This window comes from Budorcas taxicolor, chromosome 7 (genome assembly GCF_023091745.1).
Source record: "Budorcas taxicolor isolate Tak-1 chromosome 7, Takin1.1, whole genome shotgun sequence".
Taxonomy (NCBI): domain Eukaryota; kingdom Metazoa; phylum Chordata; class Mammalia; order Artiodactyla; family Bovidae; genus Budorcas; species Budorcas taxicolor.
In genome coordinates, this window is record NC_068916.1 from 86,328,302 (window position 1) to 86,341,924 (window position 13,623).

Genomic DNA, 13,623 nt, shown 5'->3' on the forward strand with positions numbered 1-13,623 from the left:
AATTAATATCACCCAGTATATTATAGCAATATCTAATAGAGTAAGGTAAAGTTCAAGAGATGATGAAAGATGTCTTTTCTATTCTGAGTAAAAGTTCATATTTATGTTTTAGGGATGCCGTGTTATAGAGTAGGCACTGTGTTTGAGAGATCCTGCCTACACAGTTTAGGGTTTAACTAATAGCTAGGAAAGTAGTGAGTGGAAAGGGCATTCTAAGTAAAAAAGAACAAACTACAGTGGTGGGAGAATGTAGATTACCAAAGAGGCAGTTTATGGGCTTCTATATACCATGGTTACGGTATATAGATACCTAAAGAGAAGTGAGATAGGAAACGTAGACTTGAATCATATGATAAAGGATTCTGGTTGTAAAGTGAGGAATTGTAGGGGGTAGAGAAGTGTTAAAGGTCTTATTTTTAAAATTTGTTTATTTTTGTTTTGTTTGGTGTTTCTTAATGCAGGGCGGAGTTGAAGTTGAAACTGACGACTCCATATTGGAGTGGTGTGGGGCACAGCGGTGGTTACACTAGTTGGGCTACTGTTAATAGTTTAAGAAAAGGAAGGAAAAGTGCCTGGATTGGAATAATCAGAGAGAGAGAGGGACTAAGGGGAAGAGGTTTGAAAAGACTTTTCATGAACAGAAACAGCTTTTCCTGTATATACATAAATAAATATGGAGGTCGGGGTGTAGATATATTTGAAGATACAATTTTATTAATTTTATCAAAAATATATTAATAGTTACATAAAATGCTGTTTTAATGTCTTCCCCTTTAGGGCCGGGAAGAAGATCCACATGAAGGGAAAATGTAAGTTTGTGTTAATTATTAAAAGGAAAAAATATACTGTACAATTACTAATTGGAAAACTTTTGATCTAAAAACGTTTTAGAAGAAAAGTGATGTTTTTTGAGCTGATTTAAAAATTTATTTTTACTTGACTCAAGAATTGATTTCTGTTTTCTTAAGGACCTAGTGATAATGAACGTGTCTTATACCTACATACAGCTCTTAGATCACCAAACTAACAACTTTTTGATTAACAGTAAACAGTACATTAATAACATTATAAATATCATAATTCTCACACTTTGTTTTCTTGTTGATTACTTCTTAGTATTTCTTTTTGTTGCCATATCTTTTATGTACTTTATAGTTCAGTTTTTGTTTTGTTTTTTTTAAAGTCAGAGAACTTTCCCCTGAATTACAATTCTTTATCATATTAATAAGATTCTTCAAGGACTTTGTTTTTATAATTTTTTTAAGGCAGATTTTAAGTATCTTATAAGCACTAATTCAAAGGCCGTGTATTACTACACTTACTGCCTGCCGCATTTTTCCCTTATTAGTTGCTCTTACAGGTCATCGTTCCTCACGGGGTGTCGGCTGTGCTCTAATTTATTAGTGTCCTTGAAGATCTTTCTAAGTGTCCTTCTCATCCCATTTGATATTTATTTGTATATATATTTTCTTTTAAAGACCTTACCTCTTAATCCCAATTCTGTTTTATTCATATTATTTTAACTGACTGTTAATCTTCTAATGTTTTCAGGGGAATACTTTTTCTTACCTTCCTGTCGGCAATTATGGGTGGCATTGAAGACTTGCTTCTCAAGTGTTTGTTTATTCTGTTCTAACCCTTAGAACACGAAAACATTAAGCCAGATACTGTGCTTTCAGTTATCTAATTTAGTGTCCACTCTTAAGTGAAGCATGAGATATTTTCTGAGTTCATTTTCCTTATTGTTCTATGTATCTGCTAAGGTAGGCTCCATCAGTGAGTTTGTACTTTGTTGATTGTACTAGTTTGAGGTCTTCTCACTACCTATGAGGGGAGTTACAAATTCTAATTATTGTTGGAGGATGCATACAGATAATGAAAGCAGATGAACTGAGTCAGGTGTATGTATTCCCATTTTTCTCAAATTACAATAATCTTAATCTTTCTTATTTTCCCTCTTTGATAGAAATTAAGGTACATGGAACTGTTTCCCTACTGTAATTTCTATTACAGTATTTCCCTACTCTAATTTTTTATATAATGCAAATGTGATAAATGGAAACTAACATTCATTCTTTGTATTAGGGAAGGCTAGGAAGTCAATGGCTTCCCAGGTGGCTCAGTGGGTAAAGAATCTGCCTGCAATGCAGGAGATGTGGGTTTAATCCCTGGGTCAGGAAGATCCCCTGGAGGAGGAAACAGCAACCCACTCCAATATTCTTGCCTGGAGAATCCCATGGACAGAGGAGCCCAGTGGGCTACAGTCCACGGGGTCGCAAAGAGTCGGACACGACTGAAGCGACTGAGCACATACACACAGGAAGTCAAAACTAGCCAATGTTTGCCTGCAGTGAGGTGCGTGCACTAATTGATGTGTCAAAGTTTAGGAGTCTAGTGTTAACGAAAGCCTCCTGATTTCCAAGAGAAGCAAGAAACGTAGATTTGTATCTCTATTAAAATAATGCCATGGATTCTTTTTGAAAAGGGGAAAAAAAGAGGTCAAATACCAGTAAATATCTAAAGCTGTGTCCAGTTGTCTAAGTGTAAACTATAACTCTCACTGGCATTGGGAAATCTTTTTTCTTTAAATAATTTAATATCATTGTGATTTTTCCATTTTCTGAAACTTCATAATTTTCTACTCATTTGGTATTTAGCATAAGATAAATTTGCATTGTTGGTTTATTTTATGTATTTGTCTGCTCCCTGTAACTTCTTAAGGTGTTGACTGGCAGTAGAGCATCCTCATTAACATCCCGGAGTGCTCTTTGAAACTAAACAGAAGGTATAACTAGCTGTATTCCTTTGATGTAATGAGCACCTCCCAGTTGGTTTTGCTTGACACTTTAGTTTCCTCAAATCCTTTCTTCCAACAGCTAAAACACCTAAAACATGTATCTGATTGTATTACTTTTCACTGAAAATTCTTGTCTGATTTTCTACCTTAGCAGAGTCTGAAAAGTTCTCCTGATCCAGCCCTTGTTTCCTTACAAGTCCCATCTCTTGTCATTTTTAGTTTTATTTCCACCTCTCCAGCTTGTAGATCTTCAAATGTGTATCACTGTTTTTTCTCCTTTGCTCAAGTTACTTCCTAGGCCAGAATTCCCCTCTGTTGTGTTGGTGAATGCCTATTCTTACTTAGAGACTTAACTCATTTATCACTCTTGCCAGCAAGTCTTCTGTTATCTTCTCCCTTACACACCCTACAGAATTGGTGCTCTGTTATTCCAAAAATGCCCTCAGCATGTACCTATCACAGTGCTTTATTATATTTTCTACATTTGTTTTATAGTTATACAGTATTTATGTTCCTTTTTCTTACTAAAAAGAGGTCTTCCCTGAGGTCACAGACCCATTTTTCTATTATTGGTACAAACCATGTGCTTGAAATAGATTCATTTTACATATAGGTGGTAAATCTCTGAGTGAGGAGACTCTGATCTAATCCTTTCAGAAATCGGTATTGCTGATTTGTTGTATAAACGCCATTTGTTGCCCAATACCCCACCCCACCCCCGCCTTTATATTCCCCTTTTCTCTTTTATTCTAGCTATAGAAGTATAGGATAGGCCTTCAAGGTCATCTAATCATCTCTCCCCTAGAATACAGAAATCTTGTTCGGGCATTGTAATAAATGGTCACTTCGGCCACACTTGAATGCAGTATGGAACTTTACTGCCTTTTAGGGCAACCTGGACTATTCCAGATATTGTATACTTGTTTTATATTATTCATAATTAGCATTGGGAGCCTCAGGGAATCTGAATTAGTGAGTTAATTGTTAGAATAAAATTAAAAAGGATTTAAATATTTAACATTTTATTCATGTGAAGAGAGGAAAATCCAGTTTCATTTTATACTCTGACCCATAATCATGTGGATAATTTAAAACAGTGGTGAACAGCCTCTAAACTTGTAACATTGGATTTTAGGGCAGTTATATGTCTTAATTTTACAGTATTATTTTTAATCATGACTGAAAAGAACAGGTTGGAAAGTAAAATACTATAGTAGACCCTGAGAATATATTGTCAGCTTGGTATTAACATACATGTGTTAATTGGCAAGATAGATAATAGTCCTTCTGGTACATGAGAGATTTTAACTAATTTAATTACTAGTAATTAATTTTTTAATTCCAGATGTATCATTTTATTTTGAGGTAAATTATTTAAATACATTATATGCAGTAGATTTTCGCTATAATGCCTTCTATAACATTTTCTAAAGTCTTAAGTATCAGAGTATAAAATATTCTAGCAATCTGATATGATAGGCCATTAGCTTAAACAGATATCTACTCTTTCTCATCACTCAATCTTATTTTCTGGCTTTCCGTAAAGTAGCAGTCCGCTACATTGACTGAAAAGGGAGAACTTTCAGGGAAGTTCACTTTGAGAGAAGTATGAGAAAATTAATTGACTAATCTTTTTTGGCAGTTTTGGTGGGCTCTACCTGTACCACTCCCCACTCCTAATAAAAAGAAAAAAAAAGAATACTAGCTATGATAATAATTTGTCATTATCAGAATTAAAATAAATCCTATTTTTTGTATTGGTAATTAATATGGAAATTGTAGTTCATACTGGACAGCCCATTGTATATTTTGTTGTTTACAAAACATCTGTTTACAGATATTTACAAAGTAATGTCAAAGGAATGAGGTCATTTGATGAATTGTATTACATTTATTTCAACATGTCAGCTTGAATTAAACTTAACTGTATTGTGTTAGTCATTTAGTTTTGACTTAGTTAACAGCAAAAAAGACTTTTTGATTTACATGTTTTATTTTCTTTTTAAGATGGTTCCATGGGAAAATTTCCAAACAAGAAGCTTATAATTTACTAATGACAGGTACTTGTATATTCACTTTACTTTTCTAATGTTATTTAAAAAGAATAAAACACTTACCATGTGTTTTGCCTTTAGCACTCTTTTGATTTTTATGCATACTGTAATTTCTTGCCCAGCACAGAGAAATTGGTATTTTTGGTGTTTTTTAGTGGAAAACACAAGTGCAGTATAAAGTTCAGTGCACAGTGTGCTTTCTTTCTGGACCAGGCCCCTACAGTCTTCCTTAGGAGCAGTGCCAGATGAGTCTTTTCCTGTATTTCTAGAAGTTTTCTGTCTGTGTGTGCCTGCCTTCCTTACCGCGATGTAAACCTTTATACGTACCTCCTCACACATTCTCACAGGAACATGCAACACACTTTGTTCATTTTAATACATATTTTGGGAGATTATTCCATATCTGCATATTTAAAATTTCATTCTTTTTAATGACCATAAACTTTCCATTGTATAAATACCATAATTTATTATCAGTCTCCTATAGAGCAATATTATGTTTTCATTTTCTTATTGTTTAGGTGCAGCAAATGTTCTTGAATTTATCTTTATACACTTGTAGAATTATATACTCGGGCCTTATTGAAAATATAGTGGTTTTAATATTTCATAAAACTGTTGTTACAGAGATAGGCAAAATAAAAATTGAAACTGTTGTGGGTTTATTATTTAAAAGAAAAAGTATTCCATCATTCATCCTAACTAAAACTTAAGACTAAATTTAATTACCAAATATGTCTTTAATAAGCCATACTTTAGAAGACCTTCAGACAAGTTTAAGTAATAAGCTGTAATTTATAAGTCTTAGTTCTTTAAAAAAAAAAAAAAAGACCAGAGTTCAGTAGTTTCTGTATACAGTGAATAAACCACTGATTATTTAAAACTGTTATCTGAGTTACTATTCAAGCCATGAGGTATTACATTTAATTTAATTAACACTTTGTTCTTCTGAAACAGTTGAGGCAGTTTTATTAAGTATTCAATTATATTGTGAGGATATAGGTTAGAAATAAAGAACATGATAATGCCATATGGTAGTAACAGATGAAATGCTAAACCAGAATGACATCCTATCTGCTTTCAAAGTGACATCAAAATATTTTTTTAATGAATTTACTGAATTTTGAATATAGTTTATATTTTTTGAATTTGCACCAAATACCTGAGGCACTCACTGTTGTTTTAGGCATGTAAATTAAAAAAGAACTAAACTTAATTTTCTTAAATTAGTTTTTATTTTCTTTGGGTCATGTGCTCTTTTAAGAGTCTGGTGATTTCCTGCCCTGAAAAGTACACATAAGCGCTTGCATGCCCAATTTTGCAGTAGTTCCTATTCTTTGTATTGAACATAAAACTACTTGGTAGTAAGTGATTTGGCATGATGATTGGAACTATTAGTAACTTACAGAAAAACATCTGATATTTTAAGTTTTCATTGTGCTTTCCCAAAACCAATAAAGTTCTGATCTTTCCTGTCATTAGGACTTAAACAGAGAAAAGGTAGAAAAGCATCTTAGTGGAAAGAGTCATTGCTAATTGCAGATGTCGAAAAGACTTCTCTAAAATTAATATGAAATATCTGATATATAATAATTTGCTGCTTATGATTTTGTAAGATCATGCCTTTTAAATGAAATATAGTGCATGTGTATTAATTTTGATTAGGTACACAAATATTTCAGTTGTTTTCATCTATCTTTATAAGTTTTTGCTACTATTTTATTACAATTATGACTTTTTAATGTTTAATCAGAAGTATTAAGTACAGAGTATGTGAAAGTAAAATTCAATTTAACTGTTTTTTTGACTTTTCTTATCATGGGATTTGCAAGCAGTGTAGCAGTTTTACCCAGTACCCCCTACCTGTGGTTACAGTATTCTTTCCAAGTTATGACAGATATATATATTATTAACCAGAAGTCATTGCTGTAAACTTCTGCCCTGTATTTTTATGTAATAAAGACAAGTAACATTATGGGTGGTTGTGACTCATAAACCAGAAAATAGAAAAAAAAATTGCCTTAAGATTTTTTTATTATAAAACAAGTATCTGGTAAAAATTAAAATTTGTATATGCTTTTGAATATAATTTGTAATTATACTACTTAACTCTTTTTATTTTTTAATTTGATAATTAGGGAATAAAATAACAGATTAACTTTTACAGTTGGTCAAGTCTGCAGTTTTCTTGTGAGACCGTCAGATAATACTCCTGGGGACTATTCACTTTATTTTCGGACCAGTGAAAATATTCAGCGGTTTAAAATATGTCCAACACCAAACAATCAGTTTATGATGGGAGGCCGATATTATAACAGGTAAGTTGGGAGAAATTTATAGTTATCCTTTACTTTTGGTGAGTAGAGTTGAAATATCATAATAGTTTATCAGAATCAAAATTATATAAAAGTTTCTGACTCTGTAATATTTGAAATTATAAGACATTTAATGTAATTTAGTTGTCATGTCCAAGGATTTTTTAGACATTGTCAAACATGAATATAAATTAATAATTTATTTGTTCCAAAATAATGTATATAATTTTTTGATTATTAATGCACAGGTTATTTGCAGCAAATTTGTTAGTAAGGTCATACGTTAACTGTAGGACAACAGAACATCTAATCTAAGAAAAGAAAATGTATTAGTCTTTTATCAGTGAGACGTTTTAATAGGAAAAAGGTTAAAGAATGACCTAAGACTTACTAATAATGTTACCCAACAATATTAGGTTGTTCCCAAGCTGGTATTAATTTGTAATTGTTGGTTCCTACTCTTCACCTTTAAAATTCTTTGCTTGTCTCATTCCCCTCACCCTATCATGTTAAATGCTGTCTCTGGTATTTAGTTCATATTCATTTGTACTTTTTATTAATCTTTTCAAGTCTTCTGTTTTGCTTGTTAACATTATACTTTATTTATATTTAATTCAAAATAATTTTGTAGTATAGCAAAGATATTTTATCATCAGGGATAAATATATATGTGTGTGTATATATATACATATGTATCTCCAAAGATAAAAGAGATGTACATTTCAACTATTCTTTCAGTAGGAACAACTATGAAAAATAGTGATGAATATATATCCAGTTATAGATATACACCTATGTGTATATAAAACAGTTATTGGATCAGTAGGAAAAACATGAAAAAATCAAATGATAAATTAACAAGATGTTTTGAGAAATGTTGCCTAGCTGTCACTAAAATATCCTTTCCTCTAGTGTATTAAAGGAAAGTTAAAAATTCTAGGTTTTACATATTTAGGACAGTAAAATGGCAAAGTGATTATAGAGAAACATTTTTATACTTAGAAAAACTCATGTTAAAGTTTGTGTTAAAATACATTATATAATGTCATTTTATTTTCAGTTTTTTTATTTGTAATATTTTCCAAATATTAATATTTTGTAGCATTTTTATCAAAATCATCAATAAACCTTTCCTGCTGTAGCTGTAATACTACATGTAAGATTAGCTCCTGGTCTTCCTTCCTTCCTCCTTCCTCCCTCCTTCCCTTCCTTTTTTGTTTCTGCTTTCACCTGCTATTTGTCTTATGACTCCATCTTACTATAAAAGCAGAATATGTAAATGATGGTAACTTTTGATAATTTATCATTAGGATGATAAAAATTCTTAACTTTAACCTGAACTCACTACTTGCTAAATAAATGTGATTTGTCTGTCATTTCTTGTTCAATCTCTCAGATATTTTTGTCTAAAAACAAAAAGAAAAAAAAAGTAGACTTTTAATCCTTTCCTCACATATAGTGGTGCTTAGATTATGTGTGTGGAAAACTGAAGTCTCTGAGTCAAGTATTTCTGACCTGTAAATCAATATTAGGAACATTCTTGCTTTTCTAAAGTAATGTGACTGTAATGATCATGTGTTCTATTACTACATTCTGGCTATATACTTTGGAAAAAAACTTGCAAACAGATAATCCTTGCTAACAAGATTTGTGTGTATTTTTAAGATTTGCAATTTTTATGAGACAAATTATGTCAGTGTTAGTAATTTTTATTTTAACAGCATTGGGGACATCATAGATCACTATCGAAAAGAACAAATTGTTGAAGGGTATTATCTTAAGGAACCTGTACCCATGCAGGTCAGTGTTGTTTTTCTTTTTGCAGTAATCAGCTTTTTAATTTAAAATGCTTTTTTGGTGATATGGTTATGCACACATCCATGCATTTGAAATTGGATAAAATTTAAAACTGCTGATTATTCCGATTCTTTCAGAAAGTGAACATTTGTAAGAGAATCTCTTAGTTTTTATGTTGGTTCTAGATAATTAGGAAGTCCTTGGTGGCTTTTTGAGAGTAGAAGGAGTGGTGGGGACAGAAACCAAGTTGCACTGGGTCAAGGAGTGAGTTTGTTGGAGGCAAAAGTGGAGACAGCAAGAATAAATCACAGCCAAGTTTATCTAGGTGAGCTTGGGGAAAAAAAAAAAGTGAAGTCACTCAGTCGTGTCCGACTCTCTGCGACCCCATAGACTGTAGCCTACCATGCTCCTCTGTCCGTCGGATTCTCCAGGCAAGAATACTGGAGTGGGTTGCCATTTCCTTCTCCCGGAGATCTTCCCAATCCAGGGATCAAACCCAAGTCTCCCGCCTTGGAGGCAGACGCTTTACCATCTGAGCCACCAGGGCAGCTCTTGGGAAGTAAAGAAAATAAAAAACAGTAGCTAGAAGAAGATGTAGGGCAAAAAGGGGTTTAAACTTGTAACTTCTTTGTTTTATTTGCCGGTAGTTTTATGGTGAGAGAGTTTTGAGCATGTGTGTACTTGAGGAAAGTGAGTGGTGGGTGAGGGATGGGATAGTGGCAGTACCCCATGTACAAGGTCCTAGAGCAGGCAAGAGTGACTGAAATGCAGAGCATAAAAAGGGCTGGCCTTGAACGAGAGCTCCTGCTGAACGCTAGGTGCTTAATGCCTAGGTGATTATAGCTTCTGTATCTTGCCCATACTTCCTAAAGTGTGGTGGGTAAAGGGTAAGTAAAAGGTACATCAAAAGAGTGATTAAGAATTTTCCTATGTGCAAAATGGGGGTAGTGAATTTCCCGGGATGTAAAGAAGGATTGTGAGGGGTTTTGGGTCCCCGCTAAACTTCCACGGTTTTTTGTAGTGTCTTGAGCGTCTCATTATTTCCTCCTAACAAATTAGTTTATGATGGTTATAACCGACTATTAATTGCTACTTAAGAGAGAAACATTATTCTGATGCTTAATATAAATTTAAGAATCATCTTGTCACATTTTAATATAATCTTGCTTCGTTTCCTCATGCTTTCCTGGTAGATAGAAAGTTCATGAGGGCAGTTTTGTGTTGTGTTTCCAGTGCTTTGTTTCGAACTCCATGTCAGTTTCTTCCTCTTTGCCTTTCAAGTTTACATCTCAAGTTTCACTTCCTTGTTGACACCTTCCTAATATCTGTAGTTAGCAATTATGTACCACTTCTGTTGGGGCTTCTCTGGGGGCTCAGATGATAAAGAATCTGCCTGCAATGTAGGAGACCCAGGTTCAATCTCTGGTTCGGAAAGATCCCTGGAGGAAAGCATGGCAACCCACTCCAGTATCCTTGCCTGGAGAATCCCATGGACAGAGGCTACAGTCCATGGGGTTGCAAAGCATCAGATACGACTGACATAGACACACCCACACCTACACCCACCCAACCCTTTTGTTCGCAGTTCTGGCAGACTTTGCCTACTGTTTTTTTATGTAGTATGGTATATGCTTTCTAGAAACCACTGCTTAGGATCTTTTTATTGGATCAGAGGTGCCTTTACCTACAAATGATGGATCCTGCCACTCACTTCTGTTACTGTATTCTGCATTCTAATTCAGATTGGCTGTTTCAGTAATTTTATTTGCTCACAAGTCATGCACGCATTTTTCCCGTCCTAAATTTGTCTTATTAGAATTTTCTAACTAAATTTTTTATAGTTAGAAAAATAAGTAGCATTTGACATTTAGTAAACTTTAAAATAGCTTTAAAACTTAAACTTACTTCAGACATACATTGTGTCTTATTCTTGTGTCACTGTTTCACAACTGAACAAACTTCCAAGTATTGTCATTTGCAAAAGTGCCTATAATGCTTTCAGTACTTCAGAAATAACTGATGCTGATTACAGAGCAATTTGATTACTTCATAGAAACCATTAAATGCTATTTGAAGTCAATTATTTTGGGTCTAGAGTAAAAGTAGTTTACAGAAAAATTTGAGAATAATAACACTTACCTGTCCTTCTCAGAAGGATTCTAACTGTTAGAGAACCCAAAGGCTAGTAATGTTCTTTCATTATTGTAAAAGTGATTAGCTAACAGAATCAGTTCATTCTCCCTAAGGTTACCCTGCATACCCCTACTCAGGGTAAGATGCTGAAAGAGAAAGTCTTTTACTTGGTGGAACTAACACTTCCTGAGACAGATACTAGAAGAAAGGAGGAGCCCTTTGAACACTATTTTAGACACCATGTCTTACATGTGTTAATTTATTTAACTTTTTAAACAATTCGATGAGGTTGATTCTGTAATTACGCCCATTTTACAGATAGGAAAAATGGGACCAGAGAAGGTAAGTAAATTACTTAAGGCATCAAGTCATCCTTGACTCTTCTTTTTGTCTCTTATACTCTGTATTTAAACTGTCAGGATCGTCATGCCACCTCTGCCTTCAAAGTATATATAGAATTTAACCATCACCAGAAATATTTTGGGCCTGGAGTAAAAGTATGTTCCAGTAGAAGTTTGAGAAATGCCAACACTTAGCTATCTTTCCCAGCAGGATTCTAACTATTAGAGAATATCATCTCTTTGTTTCTACCTCCTTCTGCTCCCAACTTCCCTTTAAAACTGTACCACAGTCAGAGGGATCCATTTAAAATGTGAGTCAGACCATTTCACGCCTCTGTTTGATACTAAGAGGTGGTCTTTTTCATCCAGAGTAAAAGCCAGAGTCCCTGCAGTAGCGTGCAGGACCCTAGTGCAGTGTCCCGTGGTGCTTCTGAACTCTTCCTACCATCCTTCTCTCTCACTCATCTCCACTCACACTGGCTTCTCTGCTATTAAAAAGAAAATATGTCAGGATCTTTGCTGCATTAGGATTTTTGCTACAGCTGTTCACTCTGCCCAAAATGACTTTCCCTCAAATATCCACTCGCCTCATTCTTTTTCTTCTTTCAAATTTTGCTTAAGTATTAGCTTCACAATTGAGACCTACTGGTACATATTATTTATTGCTGCTGCTTGCCCTACCCTGTAGAGCACTTACCGTCTATTAACATACAATTCAGTTTTCTTATTCACTATGTTTATTATCTCTTTCCATATTTGGAATGTTAAGTTCCTTGAGGGTAAGGATCTTTGATTTATTCACTGATGTATCTCAAGAACTGGCACTCAAAGAACTTTTATTGAATTCATTTATCAAATGAGTTTTCTTAGCTATTCCCTGAGAAAAGGATTTACAACTGAAGTAGGAGCCTGCACACCTAACCTCTGTGCGAAAACTTGCTTCAGTGGTTGTTAGACTCTCACCAATCAGATAATCTGCTTCCCTTTGGGAGGAATGTATGAGACTTCCTTCTCCAGAACTTTGTAGAAAGAGTAGGCTGAGAAGCCTTCCCTCCTGTCATCTAGTAACTTACCAAAACTTGGAACATGAAGTGGTGTCCCTGCCTGTAGTGTCTTCTAATGTAGGTGTTGTATATCAGTTGACCAGCCTTTATGTTAAATAGGAAAGATTTATATAATCCTGAATTCAGGTATTTAAATTCAAATGTCAGTGTTGTAATGTCTTAAATGAGGGGGTGAAAGTGGCTCAGTCGTGTCCGACTCTTTGTGACCCCAAGGACTGTAGCCTGCCAGCCTTCTCTATCCATGAAATTCTCCAAGCAAGAATACTGGAGTGGGTTGCCATTCCCTTCTTCAGGGGATCTACCTGACCCAGGGATCGAACCTGGGTCTCCTGCATAGCAGGCAGTCTTAACTGACTGAGCCACCAGGTAGACTACAAATATGCCCCATTCTGTACTGAAGAGTAAATATTATCACTACTGTGATAAAAATTGATAAGTACAAATATATACAACTAGGGACACAGTCATCACTATTTATCATCTGGGTGCAGTGTATCTTAAAAAATTTTTTTCTTGGTCATTTTCTGAATAATTTGAAGTAGTAAGAATGAAGGTTTAGTACAAAAAAAAACTTTATTAGAAATTTAATAAGAATTTAAATGTCAGTCAGTCAGTTCAGTCACTCAGTCGTGTCCGACTCTCTGCGACCCCATGAATCGCAGCACGCCAGGCTTCCCTGTCCATCACCAAATCCCGGAGTTCATTCACTCACGTCCATTGAGTCAGTGATGCCATCCAGCCATCTCATCCTCTGTCGTCCCCTTCTCCTCCTGCCCCCAATCCCTCCCAGCATCAGAGTCTTTTCCAATGACTCAACTCTTCACATGAGGTGGCCAAAGTACTGGAGTTTCAGCTTTAGCATCAGTCCTTCCAAAGAAATCCAAGGGGCTGATCTCCTTTAGAATGGACTGGTTGGATCTCCTTGCAGTCCAAGGGACTCTCAAGAGTCTTCTCCAACACCACAGTTCAAAAGCATCAATTCTTTGGCGCTCAGCCTTCTTCACAGTCCAACTCTCACATCCATACATGACCACAGGTAAAAACCATAGCCTTGACTAGACGGACCTTAGTTGGCAAAGTAATGTCTTTGTTTTTGAATATGCTATCTAGGTTGGTCATAAC

At 34.7% G+C, this 13,623-nt stretch overlaps 1 protein-coding gene across 1 annotated transcript in view; it reads left to right on the forward strand.

Moving 5' to 3' along the window:
- The window catches only part of RASA1 (RAS p21 protein activator 1), a 101,074-nt gene that overhangs the window by 57,181 nt on the left and 30,270 nt on the right, over positions 1-13,623 (forward strand). Inside the window, exons 6-9 of the mRNA XM_052644433.1 lie at positions 778-809; positions 4,805-4,857; positions 7,019-7,169; positions 8,888-8,966. Coding sequence (XP_052500393.1) covers positions 778-809; positions 4,805-4,857; positions 7,019-7,169; positions 8,888-8,966 — 315 coding nt within the window. The remainder of the gene's footprint in view (positions 1-777; positions 810-4,804; positions 4,858-7,018; positions 7,170-8,887; positions 8,967-13,623) is intronic.